At 48.1% G+C, this 26,701-nt stretch overlaps 1 protein-coding gene across 2 annotated transcripts in view; it reads right to left on the bottom strand.

The window, feature by feature from the left end:
* Positions 1 to 26,701, bottom strand: part of UBE2O (ubiquitin conjugating enzyme E2 O) — a 62,539-nt gene that overhangs the window by 27,873 nt on the left and 7,965 nt on the right. Inside the window, exons 1-2 of one of the 2 annotated variants that reach the window (XM_061377276.1) lie at positions 19,175 to 19,339; positions 149 to 208 (exon numbers count right to left, since the gene is read on the bottom strand). In XM_061377276.1, the coding sequence (XP_061233260.1) occupies positions 149 to 208; positions 19,175 to 19,207 (93 nt within the window). In that variant the 5' untranslated portion in view covers positions 19,208 to 19,339. Of the gene's footprint in view, positions 1 to 148; positions 209 to 19,174; positions 19,340 to 26,701 lie in introns of those variants that run through there. The other variant, XM_061377275.1, reaches the window with a different exon arrangement.

Raw genomic sequence — 26,701 nt, 5'->3', positions numbered from 1 at the left:
CAAAGGATGCAGCTAGGTCTATCAAACACACTAAAAATAGAACATGCTCAAAGCATTCCTGTTCAGTTCCATTCAGGCAATTTGGCAAGCCTCGGAAATCTATGCAGCAGTATCACAATCAAAACAGGACAAAGAAAAGAGCACTTACACTGGAGCTCATATGTCTGACCACATCTCGAGGGACCACAGAGCGATCTTCAAGCTTCAGCTAAGGGGAGACAGAGAGAGACTGAATTTAGTGACCCCAGATGATACTTAGTCAGAAATAACATGACAAATACAAATGCACAACATCCCAATCCTCCAGACAGAGGGTTTTCAGCAGAGGATGCTGAGGCATTTCCGTACAGAGTTAACCCCCTTGGCACATGCACAAAATCCAGTTGCCAGATCCAAAGCACAGCAACCAGGCGCTCCGTCCACGACCGTGCTCTAAATCAGCAGACACATCAAAAAGGATGCAGACATCCTGACTCGTTCATCACTTCTAACCTCCCTCTCTCCTCTTCCTCCATCTGCACCACACATCCTTTTGTACCCACACCCAGTCTATGTACCAGAGAAGTAAGATGACACAGGAAGCAGCACATCACACCAGAGTCCTGTGTCTCATCTTGCACACAAGATAACCCCAATATCTGTGGGTATGTCTGGCCTGGAACATTTGAATCAAGGTACTGTATGGTGAGGAGTCTTAAGAGAGCAGGGGAATTGGTGCTGAATTCACTGCAGCAAGCACTTGCCTTTGGGGAAAAAAGGCAAGTAAGTGCAGCAACACTTAGTAGCCCCCAGGGCCATACAGGTAACACAAAACGTTGGTAAGAACATGGATGAAGCCAAAGCACTGCTTGTACTCCTGCTAAAGCACTTGCTGGCAGAGTCAGAGCTGGCAACAAGAGGTGGCTGGACCATCATTACATGTTCTGCATTTGTTCATGCAGAGCTGGTGCACCAGCAGTCAGGGTAAGGGGAGGTATCACTTGATCAGTCTTCAGTGGTTACTGGTCAATTAACCAAGTGGTAGCCTTCCAACAGTGGTGCTTCATCAAGCTGCTTCAGTGATCTCAAGGCTACCTGCAGACCATTAAGTGTCATCAAGCTCAAAACTACAACATGCCATTGCCATCAAACACACTAATACCAAGATGCTACACAAGGAGTAATGCCCTGAGCATACTAACAGGGAGGCCACAACTCCTGTTTCAGGCTTGCTCAGCCTCACAGCAACTGAGCTGAGATGTCCTTCTGCTGAACAGAAGGAAGAAGCTCCATCTGCGTTTCAGTGGTGAAGCGTATCTGCATTGGTGCATCATTCTGAGCCCAGCAGACACACTCATTACACATCGGGAGTGCATTGTCAGGGACAGAGCCTCTTCCACATCTCACCTTCAGCATCCACCTTTCCACTGCTGCTGCGTTCCTTGCTTTTTCTTGTGGATTCCAGCCTAAAATCTACTATGCTTTGTCAGCATTTCATCCTAACCCACACCCTGGCTTCCAGCCTGCTTTACTAAATTAGACATAAATCTATAATTCAAGGACAAGATCCGGAATCAACCCAAAGTACCTGAGTATTTATGGCCTTCTTGATGGTGTATTTCAGTAAGAGAGGAAGGGAGCCAGCCAGCCAGGCTTTTAGACCCAGCTTCTGCAGTCAGGACTTCACCAGAGTGGGAAACCTGAAGCCCACAGCCCATTTCCAGACCGTGGAAGCATTTTCATTGCCTCTCACATCCCACCAGGGTATATAGAGCACATCAATTTTTATAGAGCTTTCTAAACTTGTTTGTTAAAATAAGTACTGTATAGATAGCCTCTTACCATCCAGAACCAGAACACTCACATTCCAGGAAGGACTCGAGCTCAGGCAGCAGTTTGGCTATTTGAACTGAAGCTCTCTTCCTGCAGAGCTCCGAGTGTATAATGATACTTTCACTTCAACATGCATCAGGGCAATTTAATCTCTGACACATGATGTTTAAATTGATGTGTTATGTTTCAACATACCATTGAGCCATACCATTCTGCTCTGTATTAAATGCTACCTGAAGAACCCAGCCTGTCAAGGTGATCCGATGCTACCTGACAGCGGTGATACTTGTGCACCAGTCAACTCCAGTAAATCACAGAAGTTGTAAAGGAGCAGCGTCCCCATTCTGTGATCCTTCCTGAAGGATACAACCATACAAGCCCTTCCCAAAGCAAGGCATAATGCTTCCTCTGCAGGGGGCCTACATCTCACCTCTTTTCAGATCACTGTTTTTAAAGGCAGCACCACTATTTTCAGCTTCATGTGCCAGACCCACCTGCCTCAAGTTGCCAGGATAAGCAAGCCACATAGGAGGCAGGATGCCAGTGTCAACAATAAATACTCGGCAGGTCTGTCATCACACAAAAGCCTGTGAAACCCCAGAAGAACCCCGACCAGAGGAAGCCAGGATGACACTTCAGTCATTCCTCCTCTTGCCTGTCATACCCAGAGTGATGTGATCGTCAGCAGCAGGTCAGCCCCCTCACTCAGCAGTGAGAGAACTCAATATTGAAGCCTTTTAAAATAGGTACTTACAGCTTAGTTGCTATATTTACCCCTATGAAAGGCAGTATTAACATGAGTTTGATGGTCTAACCATGCACCTTGATAATAGCTCCAAGAATGATAAATACCAGGTTCCCAGCAGTGCCCTCAGCTAGTCCGGCACTCCTGTGAGCCACACTGGGCTCCACACCCTCCAAACACCTCAAACACAAGGCATGAGGAATGAACCCACATTCCTGTATGTTAAATAAGGCAAAACAAGGACATTCATCAGTGAACACTCAATTTTACCCAGGCAAAGAGGGACACCCAACATGCACCCACCTGGACTCTGCTACGCTGGTGAGTGTGTCGACTGCAAAAGAGCTCTGGCATCCACTTATTTCCTCCCCTATTCAGATGTTCTTTGGGTGCTCAGCATGGAATCAATACCTAAACTCTACAGTAGACTTACCAGTCAAAAGGCATCAGCTGCAATCTAGAGAACATCTGATACTTCAACACATCTGAAGATGTTCTTGTACCACATGCAGCAGGAGGGGTACAGCAGTATTTGATTTCTGCATAAGAACAAGCACCAACAGGAGCACAGTCCCTTTCCCAGCTGAATCTGCATACCTCAAATGAAGTAAGGCAGCATAGTGGCTCTTACCTGAAGCTGGGTGGACTAGGAGAGAACAGACAGGCTGAGAGCTGGGCTGGTTCAGCCTGGAGAAGAGAAGGCTCCTGAAGGGGAGACCTTAGAGCAGCTCCAGTGCCTAAAGGGGCTGCAGGAAACCTGGAGAGGGGCTTGGGACAAGGGATGGAGGGACAGGGCAAGGGGAATGGCTTGAACCTGCCCGAGGGGAGACTGAGCTGAGCTCTTAGGCAGAAGCTCTTCCCTGTGAGGGTGCTGAGGCGCTGGCACAGGGTGCCCAGAGAAGCTGTGGCTGCCCCATCCCTGGCAGTGCTCAAGGCCAGGTTGGACACAGGGGCTTGGAGCAAGCTGCTCCAGTGGAAGGGGTCCCTGCCTGTGGCAGGGGTTGGAGCTGGAGGAGCTTTAAGGTCCCTTCCAATACAAACCAGCGTGGGATTTCAGCCTAGCTACTGAGCTCTAACTCATTAAGAACTGGCATCTTATTGCTTCAAACCATTTGCCTACCCTTTTACCAGAAAGAAACTGTTCATTTGAAGCAGCTTTGTGGGGGTTATTTATTAACTGCAGAGGTTGGGAGCTATGTCTGTGACAATAACTGGATCCTCACTGTAGCAAGCAGCTCAGCAGGTAGGTGCAGACATCCTTGGCCAGGGCTGTGCTGAACCCACACTCTAACTCTTTGGGTTTGACCTCTCAACTCCATAAAGCAAATGGGAGACACAGAGTCCCAATTTTCCTCTCCAAAACTACCTTCTGACAAGAGCTCAAACCCAGAGCAATTTCTTTTGATGATTTGGACTTGCCACCAGTGCCAAGTGCTGTGGCAGGTGAATAAGCAGCAATTACTTGTGAGGTTTAGTGACAGCTAACACAGGAGTTGCTGAGCCTGACATAGGGATGAGTAGCCCTCCTTAGTGTGCACCCAAACAAAACCAGTACTGGAAGCACGCAGTAGTGGCATACATCCCTGGGCACTATCTGCATAGTTCAAAGCAGAGCTTAAATTCACTAACCAGGTGGTTGGGTTGGCTTGTAACATCAGTGGTACCCAATGGTGGATAGAAACATCTCTATGCAGGGTGCAGCCACCAGTGTCATCCCTCTCCTTAAACTACAAAGGGGAAGAGGCAACACACACCAACTTGCTGCCAGCACATCTCTTCCTTCCCTACTCCCATGGCCTCTTTTCTGCTTGGGGCAGGAGTCTTGATACTTTACCTTAGGAGAATAAAAGAAGGGAATTCTGCCTACAAATAGGATTTTGCTTTGCCACCATCACACTTCACTCCAAGTGGGTAATGTGGCCAACAGGAGATAAGTATGAACAAACCATCCCCTGCTCTGAAGAGCCCCAGAACAGAAGCTGGGGACAAGCTAAATCACAGATGGCACCCACAGTTTTAAAGGCTGAATACATCCACTGGCAGACACTGGTTGCTCAGTCTCAAACACACCAACACACACCTTTTGCTAGGGCTCTGTTTTGGAGGAGCTGACTACTCAGTCAGGCTCAAGCTATGCTTGGTCAAGAGGAAGGACAGGAGACTGTCAGTGACTCACCACTGCCCAAGGCTGAACTTCAGATCACTGCTCCTTGATCTTCAGCTCCTATGGACTACAGGAGCACATCTTTCACCTGGATCAACCCTGGTTTTATAAGTGCATCTCTGCTCAGCCACCCAGTGATGCGGAGTGTGTCCTGGCTGTGGGAGGTGACACTGGATCCAGTACAAAGCTTGCCAATATCAGCTTCAACTGCTGAAGTTCACACTTGGTCAGTGCTGTCTCATGTGCCTGGAGCACAAGTGTGATGGGGAACGGCTGAGGGACCTGGGGGGTTCAGTCTGGAGAAGAGAAGGCTCAGGGGGGACCTGATGGCTGCCTACAACTGCCTGACAGGAGGATGGAGCCAGGAGGGGCTGGGCTCTGCTCCCAAGGAACAAGGGATGGGACAAGAGGAACCGGCCTCAAGCTGCACCAGGGCAGGTTTAGATGGAGCTGAGGAACAATTCCTGCCCCAGAGGGTGCTCAGGCATTGGAACAGGCTGCCCAGGGCAGGGCTGCAGTCATTGTCCCTGGAGGTGTGGGCACTTAGGGTGATGTCAGCAGTGCTGGGTTGGACTCGATGATCTTTCAGTCTATTCCAACCTAAATGATCCTGGGTCTGTGTAACTGCAATGTCTGACCAACAAAGAATAACATTTGCTCAAGGGTGCTAGAGCCATCCCATAGCCTCTACCTCCAACACAGTCACTGTGGTGAGAACATCAGTTTCTATTCCAGACGCATCCCAGATTTTATCCTCCAAAACAAGAGCTCTGGGAATAAGCACATAAGGATGGAGGAGAAAAAGCAACACCCACCTACCCTCCCTTGGTAACTGCTTATAGAAATGGGAATAACAAGACACTGCAAGGAAATGAAGGGAAGCACAATGCTGGAGACAAAACTCTATGATGGCTGAGATGTTGATCCAACTAAGAGCTGGAAGTATCCATTATGGAAGTTCTGCCATTGGAGTTAAGCCAAGTAGTTGGTGGTCATCACCTGGAGGGCAGGGAAGCCAGGCTCTGACCTGCCACTGCTCTTCATTCTGGGCTGCTTCTCCATCTTATGTGGTCCCCCAGCACTTTCCTCACACACCTTGTGTAACTGATCTCATTTAAACCATCCTGTACCAATGGACAAACGTTGTGATAGAGGAGAGATGAACCAGGTCTCTGATTTCTGTTCAAGTTTAACAGAATTTTAGTGTGACACATATCAAGGTCCATGGGACACCCCTCCAGGTCACCAAATCCAGCTGACAGCGTCCTACAATCCCCACATTAGTACTTTTGTTTTGAAGGGATAGGCACCTATGTGTTGGCTTTGAAGATGCCATGGAAACCTGCAGTAGCAACACTCACAGGGAAAAGGAAAACCCCAGGTTAAGAGCAAACCACAGGGAAAGCAGTCCGCTGCAGCAACGGGCACACAGAGCTCTCCAGACCCCAGGATGCACTCAGAGGATGCTCCATAAACAGATAAAGCTAAATCCAAGTGCCTGATGCTGTGACAAAACACAACCTGGCTTCATTCAGCTGGCAGAGAGGCTCCTCACACATCCTCCAAATGCCCTGAAGCCCAAGTGAAGCAGGACATTGTGTGCCCTGTTTCCACACCTGGTTTCTGAACCTGACAGTAGGGAGGTGCTTTCTCCAATGGGGAAGCTGTGATTCAAAAGCTACACCAGACAGCACTGGTTGGGGACTGGGACCACCACAGGGCTCTGAGGCTAAGGGAGCTTCCTTACAACATGAAGCAGCTTCTGGTCACCAGCAGCTCCAGCGCCAAGCACTAGGAGAAAACAAAATGATGCTGTGGCCAACATAACACAGAGCAGCTCAGTCCTGGTGCAGGGGTGGCCATGGGACTGTGTGCACGGAGGTGGGACAGGAGGGAGATGGTAGCAGCCAACCCAAGTCAGTGTCCCCCAGTGTTGTGCTGTTTTTAGCTCTAAGGCCTGCTCACACACCCAAATCCACTTCAGCTAAGGCAGCAGTGCAGCAATCATCTCAACAAACACTGGGTTTATTTCAACCCAAACAAAATGTCTAAAATAGCAAGTGAGCTCCCAAATATAGCCTGGTTACACAGAGTTACACGACAAAAGGTTCAGAAATTCAAAGACCCGGAAGATCCAAAGCCAAGATATTTTTAATATCATTTCAGTAGCAACACGTTACCCGTGGCATCACATACTACTGGGGAAACTATATTCCACATGGAAAGTTCACTTCCCTTGTGAGACTTGCGTTACATTGATCGTATTGCACTGCGCACTGTCTGAAAAGCAAAGCAGGAGGAGAGGATGAAGCAGCAATAGCTGAGAACCCCATGGAAGCTCAGACTTGCTTCACTTCTAACAACGGGAGGTTTCCAGCCACGCTGGGTTTTATGGGAAGGAAGAGGGGAGAATGGGGTAGAAAACAGGCTACAAGAAACCGAAACTCCTGAGAACTGGAATTCTGCTACCCAGAAGAGCTGCACAACACAGCAGGTTTTCAAAGCAACCTTTGAGGGATGCAGCTGCAGCACTATGAGAATAAGGCTTCTGCATTGATCAGCACACAAGTTGTGCCTGCGATGGCTCCTGGCTACTCCCACATAGCAAACACATGTCCTGTGTAGCTCTTGCAGACAGAAAGGGAGACAGGAGGTTGTGGAGACTCCTGTGTTACAGAAGAAATACACCCATTGGGACAGTCTGAACTCCTGACTGGTCAAGGAGTAGATGTCAGTGGTGTGCGGCTCCCATCACCCTACAACAGAACATGGTCCTCTCTGCCACATAACCAATGCCTTTAGAGGCATTTCAGGTTTTAGCCACTTTGCTTTTTAACATCATCTGCCTTTTCCTAACATCATGACCTCACTTGTCACCTCAAAGCACTCAGAATTACTAAAGAAGAAAATATCTGAACTTACCGACAAGCTCAACATGGCCTGTATTTAACTCAAAAATCCCTTGAGTGAGTCAGGAACCACCAGCTCCCCCTTTGTATTGATCAAAGCAAGGGAAGGGCAGTGAGCAGCATCTCTGTTTCCCGCATTTAGTGCGAAAGAGTCCAAAAGCTTGCTCAGGAGGCTGTTGTGGGCAGGGCCAAACACCCTTCCTTCAGCTGCAGGAAGAACAGAGCAGGGGGAGGCAAAGATGCTAAAAGACTCCCTAAAACTGAAATGAATACTTTAAAGGAAAGCACAGAGCCAAGATGAAATCAAGCCCCTTTGCATCACATGCAGCACTAACCTGCAGGCAGCCAGCTGCTAACCTATTCCCATCCTTTTGTTCATGCACCCAACAGCCCTAAATCTGTCAATCAGCCAGCATTCAGCAGCACACAGTTCAGATTCACCACTAAGCCCACCCCTAGCAGTGCCTGGTACCAGCAAACTGCTGGGGGTTTGATGGTATAGTGTGGATGCAGCACCTTGTCAGGAAAAAAAAGGCATGGCCTAAAGCAGGATTTCCTAAAGAGCTCATAAAGATCTGGTAATGAAACCCCCTCCATGGCACAGGGTTTAGAACTGGATGATCTTTAAGGACCCTTCCAACCCAAACCATTCTGTGATTCAGCAGTCCCTTCCAATCCAAACCGTTCTATGACTCGATGATCTCATTGCTGGTAGGGATGAACACAGCAGCTTCCATCCTCAGGCCATCACACACTGCTCTAAATTTACCAGCTGAATGCCTGCAACAGCTTTAAGCTCCTTTACTAAGGGAACAAGAATTCTGATCAAATTACACACCAACTGTTTACAGCAGAGGACGGAAACCTTCCCAGCGCCACAGATGAGGCAGTCTGAAACACAGGAATCGGATCTCTGGCTGCACATCCCTGCTCCCTTTCAGCACTGCCAGCAGTGAAGCTCTGTGACACAGCCAGCTTCAAAATCCCGCTGTGTCATTCCTTCTTATAACCTCCCAACACTGCCATCCTCCCCTGGGACCTGCAGCTCTCCTAAGGCAGGCCCACAGCTCTAAGTTGTTGTTATCTCTCATTATGGAGACACAGAGAAGACCTGAAGTCATGCCACTCAGCTGACTTCAGCTTTGAGTTGAAGTTTCCTGAGCCTCCCCTTTCTGCACACCTCCTTGCAGTGATTTGTAGCTACTTTTGTCCCTGTCTGCACTTCTGAGCACCACACCTGCTGGGACTTTTTACCCTTCCCGTTATCTTTGAGCAGTAAAATTCCATGGTGGCAGAGTATCTTTCCATCCTTTAAGTACCACAGCACAGTTCCTCCCAGTCCTTCACTCACAGCCACATGCTGCTGCTGCAGCATCCTCCCCCTCTCCCAAAATACCACCTTTGAACCTTCTGGCAGAAAGACTTTGAGAGGCTCCACTTCCTTTTTCCAGAAAGTGGAATTTGGCTGAAAAATCAGAGCAATTCACTGCATACAACAAAAATTCAACTTAATTCTAATGTGGGCAAATGCTGTGCTTTGGAGCAGAGGAATCTGGCTTCAACGCGAGTCTTCTGCTTAGCAAAAGTAAACCTTTTACTTGGGTTTGCCTTGCCCAAGGCTGTCAAGCATTATTTGTTACACTGGCAACAAATTGCTTCCGTAGCTCTGCAAAGTTGCATGATGGTTTGGGAAACACCACAAGCCGCATTGCATTGCCTGGCCTGGTGAACACACCATCTGCAAATGAAATCAAAGTACAAAGCAGTGATACACAGGAAGGAAGACAAGACAACAGGAAGGTTACTGGGTTATTAGCTGAGGAAGAAAAAGTAGATTTAGGATCATTTCCCAGCAGAGGCAGCGATGCAGTTGTGAGAGGAGGATCCTGGAAGTAGAATGAGGAGAGCTGCATAAATCCGCCTTGTTTGTTGCTTCACCTGGAGGCAAATCCCACCTATAACCATCAACTCTTAGCTTCTCAGCACCTTTAGTCTCACATTCTGAGCACCACCACTCATCACAAAAGGGATGCAGCAACAGGGAACCCACTTGAACATCAGCCTGGGTTACATGCCTGAAGAAGGGGTAAAGCAGCAAAGACAACCTGGCACCTCAAGTGCCAGCTCTGGCTGGAAGGATGAGGACCTCAGCAGTCTGCTCAACACAGACACTCTGCTCTGGACTCAACAGGTATGAATAAGCTTCAGGGCCACTAGGAAGAGTTACAGAGAAGTCTGAGTTTGTCCAACCTTGTCATCAAGTGCTGCTCTGCTTACTCTAACAGGCTTACATCCCATGTGTTCACATCAATCAATCAACAGGTTCTACATCTGCTAATACAAAGCAAACCCCCAGTGTGCAAAGAGATTTACACAAAGAGGGGAGACTGAGCTGAGCTCTTAGGCAGAAGCTCTTCCCTGTGAGGGTGCTGAGGCGCTGGCACAGGGTGCCCAGAGAAGCTGTGGCTGCCCCATCCCTGGCAGTGTTCAAGGCCAGGTTGGACACAGGGGCTTGGAGCAAGCTGCTCCAGTAGAAGGGGTCCCTGCCTGTGGCAGGGGTTGGAACTGGAGGATCTTAAGGTCCTTTCCAGCCCAAACCAGTCTATGATTTACTGACCAGTCACTCCAGCAGGAAGCCACTCAGACTCCTACAGGGAATCTTCCAAAGATGTCCCCAGTGACAAGATGTAATGCAAACCTCACATTTTTCTTCTCAGCAGCAGTTCATAGTAAAAGCTATGATCCTCCTTCTCAGTGCTTTGTATACTCTTACTCTGTGGACCCAGTCTTGTGGGTATAGCAGTTCCAGGAAAACCAGTTCCTTAAGAGAAAAGAAAGGCAAGCCAGGCCTAAAGCATTGCCCCTTTTAGTGTCCCAAAAGCACATCATCACAGGCGTCCCCTCCTCCCATTTCTTACAGTTAAGATGGCTGATTAAAAGCAATACTGTCCTACTACCTCTGCCTAGGAATGTGAAAAAAGCTTGCTAAGAGAGCATCGCTCTAGCACCAGATGGCACTGTTACCTGAAAATACACCAGCCCGCGGTTAAGAGACACAGGAGAAGCTGGGTGGAAGCAGTAAGCAGGGAAGGAGACAACATTTTCCTATACATACATCAGGCAACACTTGTCGCAGACAGGCTGTCTCAGCACTCCCTCAGGAAAGCCGGGTCAGAGCCAGCAGAAAGCAGCCGTGAGGAGCACATCATCTCTACAGACACCCAGGCCCAGCTTAAGCAGGACCTAGAAACCTTGGTGAACACATCATCATCCAGGGGGGAAGCAGAGGCTGTGCTGGGCTTTTTTTGCATTATCTTAGGCCTTCAACAAGGTCTAAGTGAGATGCATTTGAGTGCTAGCAGAGACTCCCCTAAAACGCTCACCTGGATGCCAACACCAACAGAACAGAAGCCCATTTTAGCCACCAGCACAGATCCCTGGGATTCCCAGCAACCCACGGCCAGTTAAGCTGTGCAAGAAGGGTCTGTCCAGTAGCTCTTTTCTTTACCTGAAGCAAAAGGATTCCTCAGACTGCTGCCCTGGGAAGGAGATGGCATTACAATGCAGCAGGGCTTTCCACCTTGCTGGACCACGCTGGGGTTGCCGTCACAACCCCAGTGGTGTGGATATCAGTCACTCGCCACTCTGAGCAGCATCTGCAGCACACTGCCAGGCCTGGAGGAAGGAGTGGGGCTGCTTGAACCTCCATCTGCCTTTCCAGAGGCTAAAGAGGATGCTGCAAGGAGATCTGTGTGCCTACCCCTCCTGAGGCACAGTGCACCCACCTTCCTGCATCTTTGGGAGTAGAAATAAAGAGAGGATCCATGAAAAGTATTCCTGGAGCAAACCAGGGAGAGCTCTTCTGCTGAGCCAAAGCTGGTCTCTGCTGGGTTGGTGGTTAAGTGTGTGCTAAGGAATGAAGCATCCTCTCTCTCCTTGCAATCAGGTCAGTGTGTGCAGGAGGAACTCCTCATAGCCCGCAGCAAACATCCACCTTGCCAAACGCACCAGGGAACACAAGAAGGAGACATCTCAAAAGAGAATCACTGTGTCTGCTCTCCAGCTGGTGTGCTGCTGCTGCAACTACAAACCAGCCATTTAAATTAGCTTCTAATTGTTCACAGTTATTCACAGACAGCATAACCTGCAAGCAGCTTTAAGGCAGCAGGCAAATAAGAGAGAAAGAATGGTTTAAGACACTTTAAGACAGTTTATATATTCACGTTTTCTGAGTGTCACAGCCTGCAATCTCCAGCAGTGCTGCCTCTCTAACAGCCAGCCCCCCCCCCCCCCCACATGTGTGCTTTGCATTGCAGGGGATGATAACCAAGGTTTCCACTCTCCCTTGCTCCAATTTTTGGATTGGCTCACAAACTGAAGCAATAATATTTTGGTCTCCCCCGGTCGTTCACAGTCTCCGCACACACACAGGCACTTTGAGCAACACTATTTATAAAGCTGCTTAAGATTCTGGACACAGCCAGAGCTCTTTGATAGGATGTCAGCCATGCAACAACCGAACAGGGGAGGCTGACACAGGCTGGTTAGCGTGGTACAGCCCACAGCCTCCTCCACCACCCTCACAGCAGCCCCTTCCCCACAGATCCACATAAGACCCAACACAAGTCCAGCCTGCAGGGCAAATCACTTTAGGGACCTGACTGCAGACATACCTTAAGGAGCAATTCCCTCACATTCAACCATGTTTAGATCCAGAGCTAGAGCCCTATCATGGAGCCAAAATACTCCTTGAGGTGTAGGAACTGCAGCAAATCTAATAAACTTAGGCAGAATTCTTTTATCAAGTACAGAGTCTCCTAGAGGAGACAAAATAGCACTGAAAAGCCATTTATAAATAGCTGGAGCTGAAAGCACAGCAAATGCTGTGTCATGCTACAGTGCCAAGTCAGTCCTGGGCAGCGAGGGCATGGAGCTGACCGATCTCTCATAGCTCCTCTGCGTGTCCTGCCTGCTCTGAACCAGAGCATCCCCCTGGAGAAAGAGTCCTGGTTGGTGTCAGGCAGAACACACTCCCCAAACACACTGCAGTGCCTTCGTGCTCTGCTACATACGGAATGCTGCATGGACAGACAGGCTGGCTGAAGCCCAAGGAGAAGAGGCAGAGCAGTGAAACTCATGAAGCAGATCAGGACCTGGGTAAATCTGCTAGCTGAGCTGAGAAATATGGGATGCTCAGGCTGGAGATGGGGGCAGTTTCCATGGCTGGTGATTAAGAGCACTCAAGGGAAACAGACTTAGCTCACAAGGACACCAGTACCATCACTGCCTCCTTGTCAGGACCAGCCATGGCAGTTTTAGGATCATCTCTCCAGTTCCTCCTTGCACAGAGCCAAGGCAGGAGCTGGTTTAAGAGGCACCGTGCCTAGTTGCAAGACACAGCATGCGTTCTGTGAAAGCCCTCTGTTAAATAACACGCCTCCTGAACCACCTAAGTCAGGTACTGGTTTCAGAGAGCGTAATCAAAGCCTTTACAACCAGTTCAAGCAACCTCTGGAATGCTACAGAGAGCCCACCTCACATTCAGTGCAGCGTAGGTACCCCATGAGTGCATTTACTCCTGACAAACAGCAAAGCCACTCCCCCAGCTCACACTGCAGAAGTGTGTGAATGCTACTGGGACAATGCAGCACAATTGCATCATTGCCCAAAAAACCTCAGCTGCATTTTCTATTCACTGAAAGGGTTTCAATTATCCCCCCCTACATAAATGCTGTATTGGCCATTACAAAAAGAAGCAACAGTCCCTACTGAATCCATACAGCAGGCTACAAAACACAGTTATTTAAGGAGTGATTTTCTGCAAGCCCTGCACTGGAACACGCCTGTTTATTCCAGGGGTGAATTCATCACTTGTGGAGTGGCTGGGGAAGCCTGAAACATCCTCAGCCTGAGCAGGTTTAATCCATTGCCTCCTGTTTGTGCATCCTGTTACACAAAGCCCACCAACCTGTAATTCCCTATAACTCCGAGACAATCTCACCAGGGCTCGTGACAGCAATGATGCAATATGGACACAGAAATGTCAAACCCCTTCAGAGCCTCACTTTGTACTCCCAGAGCAAAGCCCTGTTTCACCTCCTTGCACAGGTTAAGTCCAGTGGACTGACTTTTCCTTCCTTACCGTCTCAGTCAGAGCACAAAGCTTTCAACATCGTATTTAAACCCCACCAATGTGATCACACAACACTACCACATCCTTTTGCCTTCAGCTGTTCTCTAGGCTGACACCTAAACCATCTATCATAAGCTCTCCAGGTCTGTGCCAGCAACCTAAAACAACACAGCAGAACATCCAGCATCTGCCATCCAAATACTGCTCTCCTCTCCGTGTCACTTCCCAGGTATCCATTCAGTTATTCAGCAGCACATTTGATGTGACAGTAATTCCAGAATTATAGCTCTGGGAATCTTCTTTTCTCTTCCTTGGCAACAAAAAGCACATATATAGATGGCTCACACAAGTCACCGCGCTATAAGTAAATACTTGCATCAATGGCATTGAAACCAGAGGAGCAATACAGCCAGATGCACCCTGGTTTTGTAGGCAGTTCCCATTCTAAACCTGGAGCTGCCCCTTCACTAACAACTCTAAAAGGTCACCTCTTACAGGCAAGGGAAGATTAGGAGTTACCAAGCTCACCCCAGAGCTCACTATCTCCCTAGAAATGTCAAGCACTAAAGTCTCAGAATTTTCCTAACTGGGATTTAAGACTCTTTTGAAGGATGAAAAGGAGGTGATCCTTCCTGCCAGTGGGTCACAAAGTGGGAAGAGCCACTGAGGGGTCCCCTTATGATCCCCTAAGCAGTGGAACTGCCCCCAGTCCAGCAGGACTGGTCAGGAAAGGGTCCCTACAATGGGATACTGACACACTGGTTGGGCACAAGGTCTTGGCTTCCCTGGGATGCTGACAGATCAAACACGACGGGTGGAACCAGTCTCCCCCCTTCCACGTGACAGTCAAATACTGCACAGGTGTAAAGTGCATTTGGTCACCCCTAACCTTGCCACCCCCCCTCCAGAGCTGCTCGCTCAGCCCAAGGCCTGAGATGAGATCTTTCATCTCTGAGCATCTTTACTGCCTCCATGGACTCTCTCGGGTGTAACCTGACTGGATGGAAGTAGCTCTGCTGAGGATGCCCTTAGAGGAGTAAGTGCTCACTCTAGAGAGCATGAGCAGAAAGCAGCAAGAGCTCATTTGCCTCAAGTCAGCAGTTCTGCTCCAAACAGACACACGGCTGTCAGTGAGGCTTTTCTTTCCACATTAAAACAAAGCATTTGCCTTTCACAGCAGAAAGGCACTAGATCCCTTAGCACAGATGTGACACTGAGTGCTGCACTGTACCTGTGCTAACAGGCTCTTTGGAATATCTTAACCAAGATGGAAAACTACTAAGGACAACTGATGCAGCTAACCAAGTACAAAGCCACTGATCCCTGCCCCTACAGTGCCACGGCTCCAAATGTGTGCCTTGTGCATCTGGATACCTTTGCACCAAAGCATACAGACAGTCTGGTGAACAGCTAATCAATAGCCTTGTCTTAAGCCCAGCCAGTTACCCTTGACAGGGAGCCCATATTTCCTGGAACTGTAATTCACTTGATGCTTGCTTCCTAAAATAACCTTTTTTTGAGGATAGATTGCTATGCATATATATAGTAGGTAAGTGCATATTTTGCTTTAATACCAGGCTCTTTGTTATGTGCCATATCCAGAACATGTTCTTTGCTTTAATAACTTCAGTTATAATAGAGGGATTTCAGCCCATCACAGCCCTGGTGAAACATGGAGCCATAAACACAGTTATAGGTCTGCAAACACTATAAAAGCACCTTCACAAGATGATTTAGAGAGCTCTGCTCCCCTGACAGCCAGAGCAGCGCTCGGCCTCCTCCTCCCTGCTTCCCCTAAAATGGAGGGTAACAGAACTCTGCCTCCAGCCAGCACTGCCAAAACGCCATGGGGAGGCAGGGGACAGGGCTGCAGGCTGGTGACTGGGGAAGGCAGTGGCTGGACAGCAGACTTCAGTCCCTGAAAAGCCACGTGCTGTGAACTGAAGAGCGTCAGCACGTCCATAAGCAGAACTGCTCCAGGATGCTGAGCCCCAGGCGTGTCCTGGGAAGGTCCACGGGTTGCAAAGCCTTAGGCTGCACTAGACAGTCATTCCTCATCAGGCAGACAAACTGGGATCTTCCTTAAAGCTGCCCCTGCTCATTACTGCCATTGTGTACTCCTCGGATTTGGCAGGCTCCTGAGTCGGAAGCGCAACCTCCAGCAGCTCACATCAAGTCAGAGCAGCCACAGGATGCTCCTATGCTTACAACAATGATTTCTGTACTTGAATTAAGATTCCCCAGCTTTGCAGGCTGTGCATACGTGAAAGTACTGTTACCAGCCACTGAAATGCAGCTTGTGCTACTACATGGTAACCATGCAAAAGCACCTAATATGACAGAATTCTGTACTGAAAGGTCTTCAGCTGGGAACATCTGCATCAGATAAGCCTCAGGCTCACCCCCAACAGGCACTGATAGGCTTTGAGAGATTTCTTTTCAGATACACAACCTCTCAGGTGTGCTTTAGGAGATCTCCTGCATGTTACACCACCACCCAGTGAACACAGAGCACCCCCTTCTCCACACAGAGCCAGTTTCCATCCCACTTAATTCATCTGCCTGGATTCATTCCTCATTACCCTGGACCTAGGTGCCTGGCTCAGCCAGCCATGTATGCAACATTCCCTTTATCCTATCAGGTACTTAATGGTGCCTCACACCTTGCTGCTTCCCTCCTTTGCCATGGCCTCGGGCACTGAAGGCTGAGAATACAGATTTGTATGGAGAAAGCCCAGCAGACAGGAGGATGCACTAAAGCCTTAGGAATCACTTGTGCCATGGCATTTAGTAAGGCTGAAGCTGCTACTTAATTAGGTTTGCTTAATGAATCATATTAAATAGCACGTATGGAAGAACAGGTCTGCTATTAGTGTGAGGACCCCATCGGATTATCTGGGTGAAATGCTGCTATTACAATAGAGTCTTTTTTGCATTTTATATACTTAACCATGACCTAGATTCCCGTGCTCGGAGGAGGCCAATCTCCAGAGGGAATGTGCCTCTTTAATCAGCTCCAGCAGTTTTTCAGGGTTCAGCAGGGATGGATGGGGCAGCCTCATGTCTCCAGATAACACACAGCTATAGAAGCTCCAGGAAACAGAGAGGTAGAACAGCCATGGAGTCCAAGGAAGGCAGCAGTATCTACAGTCCGATCTGACCAGCACACTCTGCTCCAGAGACCACCGGGATGGATGAACACAGAGCCTACACATGCATGGCCCTGGCCAGATACTTTACCTCCTTATGCAAGGGGGTGTCCCCTGCTGAAACTGAAGCCAAGATTGGGTTTGAGGAGGAAAATGAAACCAGAAGTCTTTAGGGCAGTTACCAACCTTACTTCTTGTCTCCAAAAAGAAGCCCATGAGCTGCTGGTAACAAGAATACAGAAGCAAACTCACCAGCTGCATTAAAACACAAAGAGGGAGAGCAGGAGCTCACATTTAAGGATTACACATTACCCTTATTACCTCACAGTTTTGGGAAACTCAAAGAGGTTCCAAGATGTAGCCTCTCCCCTATTACTACAGGCACCCCCCTCTCCCCCAAGAAAACCCCCAAATCAGAAAGGAACCCCCAAAGGCTCAACAGAGAAGGAATCTGTGCAGAACTGCTCTTGGGCAACAATACCAGGGAGGCAGGCCCTTCCTTCCCTGAGTGCTTCCCCCAGCACACCAGGGACATGGACACAGGGCATCAAGCTTCAGGGACAGCAGCTCCCTCCGAGGGCATCAGGGCTGTGATAGGAACCAAGCAGGAACAGAAAAGCAGTGACAGAATAACACATCTCACTGCCACCGCCTTCGGAAAACACTCATTTGGTCAATGTGCTCTCCCCATCAGGATGAAGCATTTCAGATTTACCCTCCTGCAATCCTGTGTCTATTTTAGCTGTTTAAAACCCCAGCAGTTTCTACAAGCTGACCCACATCACTTTTGTGCCCTCTCAATTACCAGCAGCAATAAAGACCCAAGATCCCTCCAAAGGCTGTTAGCTTTATTGATGCATGATGCAGAACAGGATACACCCAACACTGCAAAGCTCAACACTGAGAGCAATAGCAATGCCTCCTGCTTTGGTATATGAAGCAGTTCAGATGAGGAGGCGCACACAGAATGTGCATACAATAAGCTGTCACCAAATGACAAGGATTATGTTGCACAGCGCTAGGCCTGAGATTTAAGCAGCTATGAGATCACCAGGGGCGTGGTAAGAAAGCCACAGATGAAAAGAAATCCCACCATTTTCCCCCTTTTGTTCTCATCATCCCAAACAGAACTGAGGAGAGATCAGGCTTAAAGTTCCCTCCAACTGGAGAGAAACAAGAACGCCCTCTCCTTTGTTAGGGTATAAACTCCTTTCCTGCACAAGTGCAGCTCTACTGACACACAGGCTGGGGGATGTCGGTGACAAAGGCCTTATCTGCACTAAGGCAGCAGCCAGACCATGTGCAGATGCTGGTGACCTACCACAGGGCAGACAGAGCTTAACGCTGTGGCAGGACCCACCACCAGCACTGCTGCTGCCACATCCTATTCCCCTGCTGCAGCACCAGCACCTCTCAAGGTCCTGAGGTTCAGCATCACATCCTCTCTCAAACTGCTCCATCCCATGTGCCAGACTTGAGGAAATGAAGCAAAGACCCCAAACTCAGCTGTGAGCAAGCACATACCTCACACCGAGCTCTACCACAGACCAACAGTCATGGCAAGGGATGAAGATGTGAAGTCTGCTCATCCTCCTCCCTCTCCTCATGCAGCCCTTGGCTGAACTGTCATTTCTCTTGCTATTTTTAAGTGTTTTCTTTTCAAGTCTCAACCAGTGAAGCATCACCTGGGAGTACAACACCATTAACTGCTCCTGGCCTGGGGGACGAGCAGACTCTCCAAAGGCTTCAACCTGTGAGGGTTGAATTCTCTACACAATAAGAAACAACCAGTCTCACTGAAAATCCATACAGAAGGGTTTGTGGAGCCTGTAGAATGACATCCTCAAGGGCCACTGAGCTCATCTCTCTACTTTTGTCAATGTTCAGACCAAGATGAAGTTACTCTTCACAATTACCTCAAGATAGGAAGAGCCCATAGTGGAGCACCTCTTTCAGAAGCAAAGTTTAACCCCAGATTTTTAGGGTAACTTAAGCCACCACTTACGTTTAAGCTGAAAGATCAGCAGTAACACAAAAGCTTTGTGTCAGAGTCCCAGCAGAAATACAAGTCACCTCTGAAGCCATCCCTTGCCTGCAGGGCTTGCACTGATGGATGGCTTGTGCACAGTTCTTACACAAATCTCCATTTCCAACCCAAGAGGCAAACGCCACCTTTCTGGACAAGATGATTTTAAGGGAACTCCAACTCTTACCACCCCAATTCCTGAGCCCTCAGGATGGAGCCTCCACCTCTATTCCTACCACGTTTCCTTCTTCCATGCACAAAGCATACATGTTGTTTCAGCCCCAAATTCAGAGTTCTTCCTAGATTTCAGTCTGCTCAGCAAACTGAGATGGTAACACAAAAATGGGGATTATTAAACACTGATGTGGTGGTGTGGCACGTACTTGGCCATCAGTGCTTGAGTCTCCTGATACAGCCGTGTTTCAGAACCTTTTCAGGATTACACTGCCACAGCTACACCCATAGGAACCAGCATTAAGCATCCTTAACAGTCACAAACACAGAGATAGCTTCCACAGGCTCTGGGGGTTGGAGATTCAGCAGTAATGGTAACTGCAATAGGCACCCTCCAGTCACATTCTCCACCCAGCCACCTGAAGCCTCCAAGCACCTCAGTGTTAAAGCTTTGAAATGTCACATGCTTTTTGAACAGGAACAGCCCAAAGATCAGAGATGGGCTTCAAAAATCAAAGCCTGTAATTCAAAAGTCCCAGCTCTGTTTCATCTAGCAAAGGTGATTTTGATACAGTAGCTTTAAAAGAAAATGAAGTTTAAAAAGAAGCTGCTGCTCTCCTTTCAAGAGGATGCGATGATGGGCACAGTTCTTCATCTCAGAAAGCCATCATGATAATGGCAAGTGAGATTTGCAATTGAATCCTCCTCCTCTTCTTTCACATGCACCAATCACAGACCTCTCCACAAAGTTCAAGTAACACTCCAGGCTTGAATGCATCAAGACAAGCTGCAGTTTTCCTCTTGCAGAGCACCTCAGCATCAGAAGCACCGGTGCAGAAATGGCGTGTGATGGATAAATGCTTCAAGCAGGGAAGTCACCACAGCATCCCCTGAAAGAGGACAACTATAAAGAGAGAATTGTGGAGATACTCTGACACTACATCAAAAAACCATATTGCTACATGTTACCAACAGTCTGGGCACTCAGACAACACTTAGTAACAGGAGAAACACCCCTTTGTGATGTGCACAGAAGTAGGGAACTGAAAAAGTATGGAGTTTCCTGGAAAAACGTATAAATCCCTTATGATGGGGGAGTCAGGTGGGATAAAACCAATACAGATCTATCAGTGTGACACTAACAGAAGCAGCAGCTTTTGTGAATGGAGCACCAGGATGATTCAAGACACTATTACAGCTTCAAAACACTTGAGAGCACAGCTCCGATCAATAGCTGCCTCACCATTACAGCATCGCTTGGCAGAGATGTGCAGCTTTCAATACATCTGATAAAGCAAGACAATGCCTCTGCTCAGAGATGTGCATTCCCCCCATCACTCAGGTTTCACCCAAGTGACATGTGCCTCCAGTTAAAACAGCTATTTATAGCAAGGTGGGTGTCAAGAAAGGTAATTTCACCCAGCACTCAAGGCCTGGGTGCAAATCACAGACCACACACTGTCACAGCTGATTAAAAGCTCTTCCTGGTCTCTAATGGAGATTTGCCACTTTGCTAAATCTGGGTGTAGTTGAACATGACAGGTACCTTCTTCTCTTGAAAGCATGCTGGGATGAGGCTAAGCTGGAAGGAGCAGCACTAGCTATGCACATAGCACCTACTAACCTTGTGGTGTTCCCACTGGAGCCTCATTTCTGCATGGGAACATAAACACCCGTTGTTTTGCTTTTCCTCAGAACACAGAGAAATCTGCTTCATTTCAAATACCCTACAGCAACTAAGTGGGGAAAATGCCCTTTTAACTCACATACCAGTGGTTGTGCACTGGCAGGAAAACCTAAACCCCAGCTCAACATCACTCCCTCGGTTAGATGCAACCAAGCACAGGGATGGACCACTCTGAAGCACAACAAACATGCTACTGCTCTGAGTAACTGAACTCCCAGGGGAAAATGAAAATAGCAAAGATAAGGGATGGGAGGATAAATGTGTGGGGAGAAAGGATCTTTGAGGCACCTGAGACTGGTATGAGAAGAAAGCTAAACTTAATCAAAGGGATTACACTTAACACTTAAGGGCCATGAGCATTTAAGGGCCTCTGAAGCAATAAAATGGTATAAAACTGAAAGAAAGAACTATGAAAGCCCTGTTATCACACCAAACTTCTACCTACAGCAGCAGTAATACACCCCATCTTCTTACAGCACAGCAGGGACTAGCTAGAGCCAAACCAGCACTCAAGAAATGCAATTTGGTGTCTTTTCTACCATGCTCAGGAGTACACACAGGTTGGACAATGATGCTATCAACATCACTCTGTTGTTTGATCCTTCATCTTCTGTTTTACACCTTCACTGCCAGCACTGTAGGAGCAATCTGAACCCAACTGCAGGACAGTTAGCAGCACCAACAAGAACGAAGGGCATTTCATAAGGATTTCTTATGCTGCTTTCCAAAGCTAATCTCTTGGACTCTCCAGCTCCTGGGGTGCTGGGTTCGCTGCCATCTTCACATCAACAGGATTCTTGCACAGGAGCTCCATAGGAGCAGGAGGTGCAGAGCACTGCTCAGAAATGCTGCTACAGAATGGCTTCCCAAACTCTACTGAGCAGTTGCAAAGATTCAAGTTGTGGAAAGCAAGAGCTTTCCACCCCGAGTTTGTTGCCCCCTCCGCATGCTCACCCTCGGCAGCATTAAGAGGGCAACACTCATTTAGAGAAGCAGGTACAGGAGCTAGAAGCCAGGAATCTGTCCTACAAGCACCACCTTTAAAAGCTGCTCTGTCCAGCCCCTTCATTTCTCACCACAGCTCTCCTGACAGCAAACACTTACCAATGGCAGGTTAGAAGAGATTCATTTCCGTTATCACAAGTTTAGGTTTGTGTCAGTCACCACGGGCAGTAAAGTGCACTCAACAGTAACTATTAGAGGTAGGGCAGGTGATGAGATGGGACTACCCTACTGATGGTGGGCAAGAAGGTCAAATGCAGGCTGTCAAACCCAACATGTAGGGGCTCCCCATCAGCTTCCAGCCATCTCCACACTTGCTAAAAGGAAAAAGAAAACAGCTTCTGCAGTGTGTGCTCATTTCACAGCAAGTGTGCCAGCTATGGGAGGCCTCAGATAAGAGTATCTTCTCTACAAAACTGCCTTGCTTGCATGGCTGTACATATGCTAATCTGAAGAGAAAGCAACTGCAGGGGGCAGAAACAAAAGAAGCCAAAGCATCCCCCATGAGATACACACATTAGGTGTGAATACGCATTGTGTGTTTGCACCCCAATGCCAATTAAACAGCAGAATACACAGAATTAGTGCAACACACACTCAGGCCCCATTCACTACACTAAGACATAATTCAACTCAGTCATTGTAACCCTTGTGCAAGAGAAGATAAATGCTAAATGCTAACCACTATCTATGGATGGTGACCCCATTAAATGAGGATCTCTTCAGCAGGGACCGTAGTGATAGGACAAGGGGTGATGGGTTCAAACTGAAACAGGGGAGTTCAGGTTAGATCTGAGGCAGAAGCTCTTCCCTGTGAGGGTGCTGAGGCACTGGCACAGGGTGCCCAGAGAAGCTGTGGCTGCCCCATCCCTGGCAGTGCTCAAGGCCAGGTTGGACACAGGGGCTTGGAGCAAGCTGCTCCAGTGGAAGGGGTCCCTGCCTGTGGCAGGGGTTGGAGCTGGAGGAGCTTTAAGGTCCCTTCCAACACAAACCAGGCTGGGATTCTATGAAATTATATTACTGACAATAGAAGAAATAAACATGCACACAGCACAATTAGGAGGAAGCCAGGAACTCGGCCTGGATTTCTTCCAGATCTTCAAGTGTCAATATTGGAGAAAAACAGACTCCTCCAATTGAAGATTTTACACATGCATTACAATGACGACATCAGTTTCCATATTTGTGATTCTTTCCCCCTTATGAATTATTAATCATGCTCTAAGATCCCCACCAAAACAAGAAACATGAGAGCAGATCACGTAATCCTCCTGTGAAATCCAAAGGGTGCATGATACGGGAAGTGTTAAAGTTTTCATCTAACACTTGGGCTCAGATAAAAGCAGCCTCAGGAAGGAAACATTAATACCATTCAACAAGGTACTCGAGGCTGAGCAGGGCAGCCAGAGCCAACTCTGATCCAGAAAGCATGTGAAAGGGAGAAAATGGTTGTGCTTCACCACATAACAGCACATTTGTAAAGATAAGAAGCTACTTGGGAGCCAGGTTTGCTTTTAGCATGAGATGGGTGTAAATTGCCTGCATGTATATACTGGAAATTACGCATTTACTCCTTAAGACTGGGACAGCTTCCTAATTCAAGGCATCCAAGCAAACAGGTAACTGTGACAGACATTCCCTGATGTGACAGCAGGGACCTGCTCAGGGAGCCCTCACCAGTACCTAGGAGTGATCCCAGGTTGTGCCTGCCCAGCACACATTTCATTACAGTGAAGTCACTGTGCACTTAGCACTCTGCTTTATCATTACAGGGAAGGTTTTGTTTGTGAACCAATTTCTCTGTCCCGTCCCAGCACAATCCCCAAACCCACACAAAACCAAACAGAGGAAGTTTCCAGCCCCAGAGGCAAAAGGGCAAACCAGCCTAGTCAGCTGCACAGGTCGGATGTTCAGGGTGAAAAGGTAGATACTGAGCCAGTAACACTCTGCATGTGACTGTCCAATTGTTACACACAGGGCGAGAGCTCAGACCACCGACACACGAGGATGATGGATTTAAAACCCTTCCTACTGGAAGCAGCCAGGAATTCTGGTTCATCCTTTGCAGTGTCACCTTCCCTGCTGTGTAATTCCTCAAGGTGCTCTCTTCTTTCCTTATTTCAGGGCTATACAGAGGTGTGTAGTCTAGGAAGCAAATTGCTTCATCCATTAAGCAGTTTGCTTCATGCTGTGGACCTTCCTCCAGCTTAGAATGCTTCCACAGTCAGGATAAACCCATGTTCAATCACAAACAGCATTAGATATACCTCAAGAAAGAAACCATGTTCTACTACACCTCCTTAGGAAGAGCTTCCCACATGCAACATTGGCCAGCCCACCTCTTACAAATGACTCATCCACATCTGCAGGCTTTAAAATAAACCAGCCAAACGCAGAGGTTTTCCAGGAAGGATGGAGATTCCTGCCTCTCCCCCGCTCCCATTTTCTGCTTTAAACTGAAACCCACAGGCAATTCACTAAGACAAGATTGTACTTCAGCATGGGAAACCCCAGCAGCTTTTACAACCTGTGGCACAAGGACAGAGAACAGGATCCAGACAGAAGTCACACGTGCTAAGGACACAGATAGGAGGAGGCAGCTCATTATGTACATTTCCAGCCTGTTACACAACTGTGGTCACTCTAAATTAGAGGATGTGGCTATTTTGCCTCTAGACTAAAGCTGTTTCAAGGAACTTGGACTCGGGCGCTGAACAGAAGCCTGAATATTCCTTGCAACAGCCATGCGAATTATTCAATTGGATTGGGTACATAACCCACCTTCCAAGCAGAAAACCCAACTGCCATCCTCAACAGCAGACAGAAGGGCAAAGCCAAAGGCCAAACAGTCCTTGCTGGAGGCCTGATCACCTCTGAACAACAGCATCAAGCAGTGCCCCATGCACACTCCCCTCCAGCACTGCCAAGGTGACAAGGCAGAGACCAGCACCAGCTGCCAGGGCTGGGACCTCCCAGCCCTCCCCAGCAGCAGGTAAGGCAGAAGTGGCCATCTCGGTGCACATGGAGTAAAGCTGCATGGAGGGCAATACAGAGGCTCCATGGAGATCAGAGCACTGCTCACTTCCAACTGTGTTTCAGTGTGGCTGCTGCCAGCTGCTTCACTGAGGACTGAGATCTAGGGCCAGCTCTTTATCAATGTTATCTTGAGCCAAGAGGCCTGCAACACCACTGAGCTCTAGAAACACTGCTATGAACTAAGCTAACAGCCTCCTTCTACAGGTCTTCACTGGTTACATTTCTACCCTTGCCTCTTCAAGACCCACAGCTCACTAGATTTATACCTAAAAACCAACTTTCAACAATACCAGATTACTCAATAGCTATCACAGTATCACAGTATGTTAGAGATTGGAAGGGACCTCAAAATATCATCCAGTCCAATCCCCCTGCCAGAGCAGGAACACCTAGATAAGGTTACACAGGAACGTGTCCAGGCGGGTTTTGAATGTCTCCAGAGAAGGAGACTCCACAGCCTCCCTGGGCAGCCTGTTCCAGTGTTCCGTCACCCTCACTGAGAAGAAGTTTCTTCTCAAGTTTAAGTGGAACCTCTTGTGTTCCAGTTTGTACCCATTGCCCCTTGTCCTATCATTGTTTGCCACTGAGAAGAGCCTGGCTCCATCCTCCTGACACTCCCCCTTTATATATTTATATACACTAATAAGGTCACTCCTCAATCTCCTCTTCTCCAAGCTATAGAGACCCAGCTCCCTCAGTCTTCCCTCATAAGGGAGATGCTCCACTCCCTTAATCATCTTAGTTGCCCTGCGCTATTCATACGAGTAAAACAAAATCAAACTCAAGCTCCTCATTAGAAAGAGATACAGCATGTCTTCTGGTTTCCAAGCATCCCACTTTATACATATGCCAAATAACCAATGTATTATAGTTTGAAGTGAGAATAGCTTGCCGAGATAAGACTGTAGCTATAACTCCACTGAGGAAGTCAAAGGCTTTTCCACCGATCAGACAGCTCATGCTCTCCAGCCCTGATCAGAAAGGCTCAGACAGAGAAAGCACTGAGCACGTCCCAGGAAAGCACCACCAAGGCCTGGCACTACCCACAGTCACCTGAGAGGGAAGTTTCTGTCACCTTTCCAACACTTACAGCCAAAGAGGCACTGCCACATCAGAGCCTTTTTATCCCTTTGAAGATGAAAAGCACTACTTACTTGCTAAGTAGCCTTATCAGCAGAGAAGCAGAACTGTTTCTTACAACCAAAATGATTCATAAGCAAAATGCTTTTATTCTCCACGAAGTCAGATCCTTTCAAAAGCAGGTAAAAAAATACATCAGTCATGATGGAACTAACTCCAGCTCTCCCAGTATCAGTGTATTTCACTAGGCACAGGGCTCACCATCCACTGACAAATGAAAACTGCACCCAGTCACTTCAACTGGAATGATGCACCAGGAACTCCCAGCTTTGGGCAAAGAAACACAGTTAAAAGCCTTAAGCTCCTGGTCTTCCAAGCTGGTGATGAAACAGCCTCTTCGGTTGTGAGCCTCCAAACCCCTCCCTCACAAGCAGAAAAGCTTAACAGCTTTACAGGCAGTGGTAAAGCCAAACCGCTGGGCTGAGTCTGATGTGTGGTGAATGCAGAACCATATGGTACAGTGTTACTGTACAACAGCAGTGCTTCTTCATGGGACAAAGGGCAAAGCTGGAGAGAGTGTAACCAGGGCTGTGAAGTGATACCATGCAAGCTGAGCAGGGTTTCCTTGTTTCAAATTTACTCCTGGGAATTCAACTTCTTGGTCTGAAAGCTTTGGTAAGACATCAAGTGGTCCTGGCCTCTCCTTCCTTGCTGCAAGCCCTTGGTCTCACCTCTGATCAACAGCCTTCACACTGCCCATTCCTTTCATAAAGAGTTACAGCAC

The sequence above is a fragment of the Neopsephotus bourkii genome, unplaced genomic scaffold (genome assembly GCF_033783945.1).
Source record: "Neopsephotus bourkii isolate Nb327-2 ecotype Australia unplaced genomic scaffold, CSIRO-AGI_Nbou_v1 NB_1749, whole genome shotgun sequence".
NCBI classification, from domain to species: domain Eukaryota; kingdom Metazoa; phylum Chordata; class Aves; order Psittaciformes; family Psittacidae; genus Neopsephotus; species Neopsephotus bourkii.
This window is presented reverse-complemented; position numbering and strand designations above follow the sequence as displayed.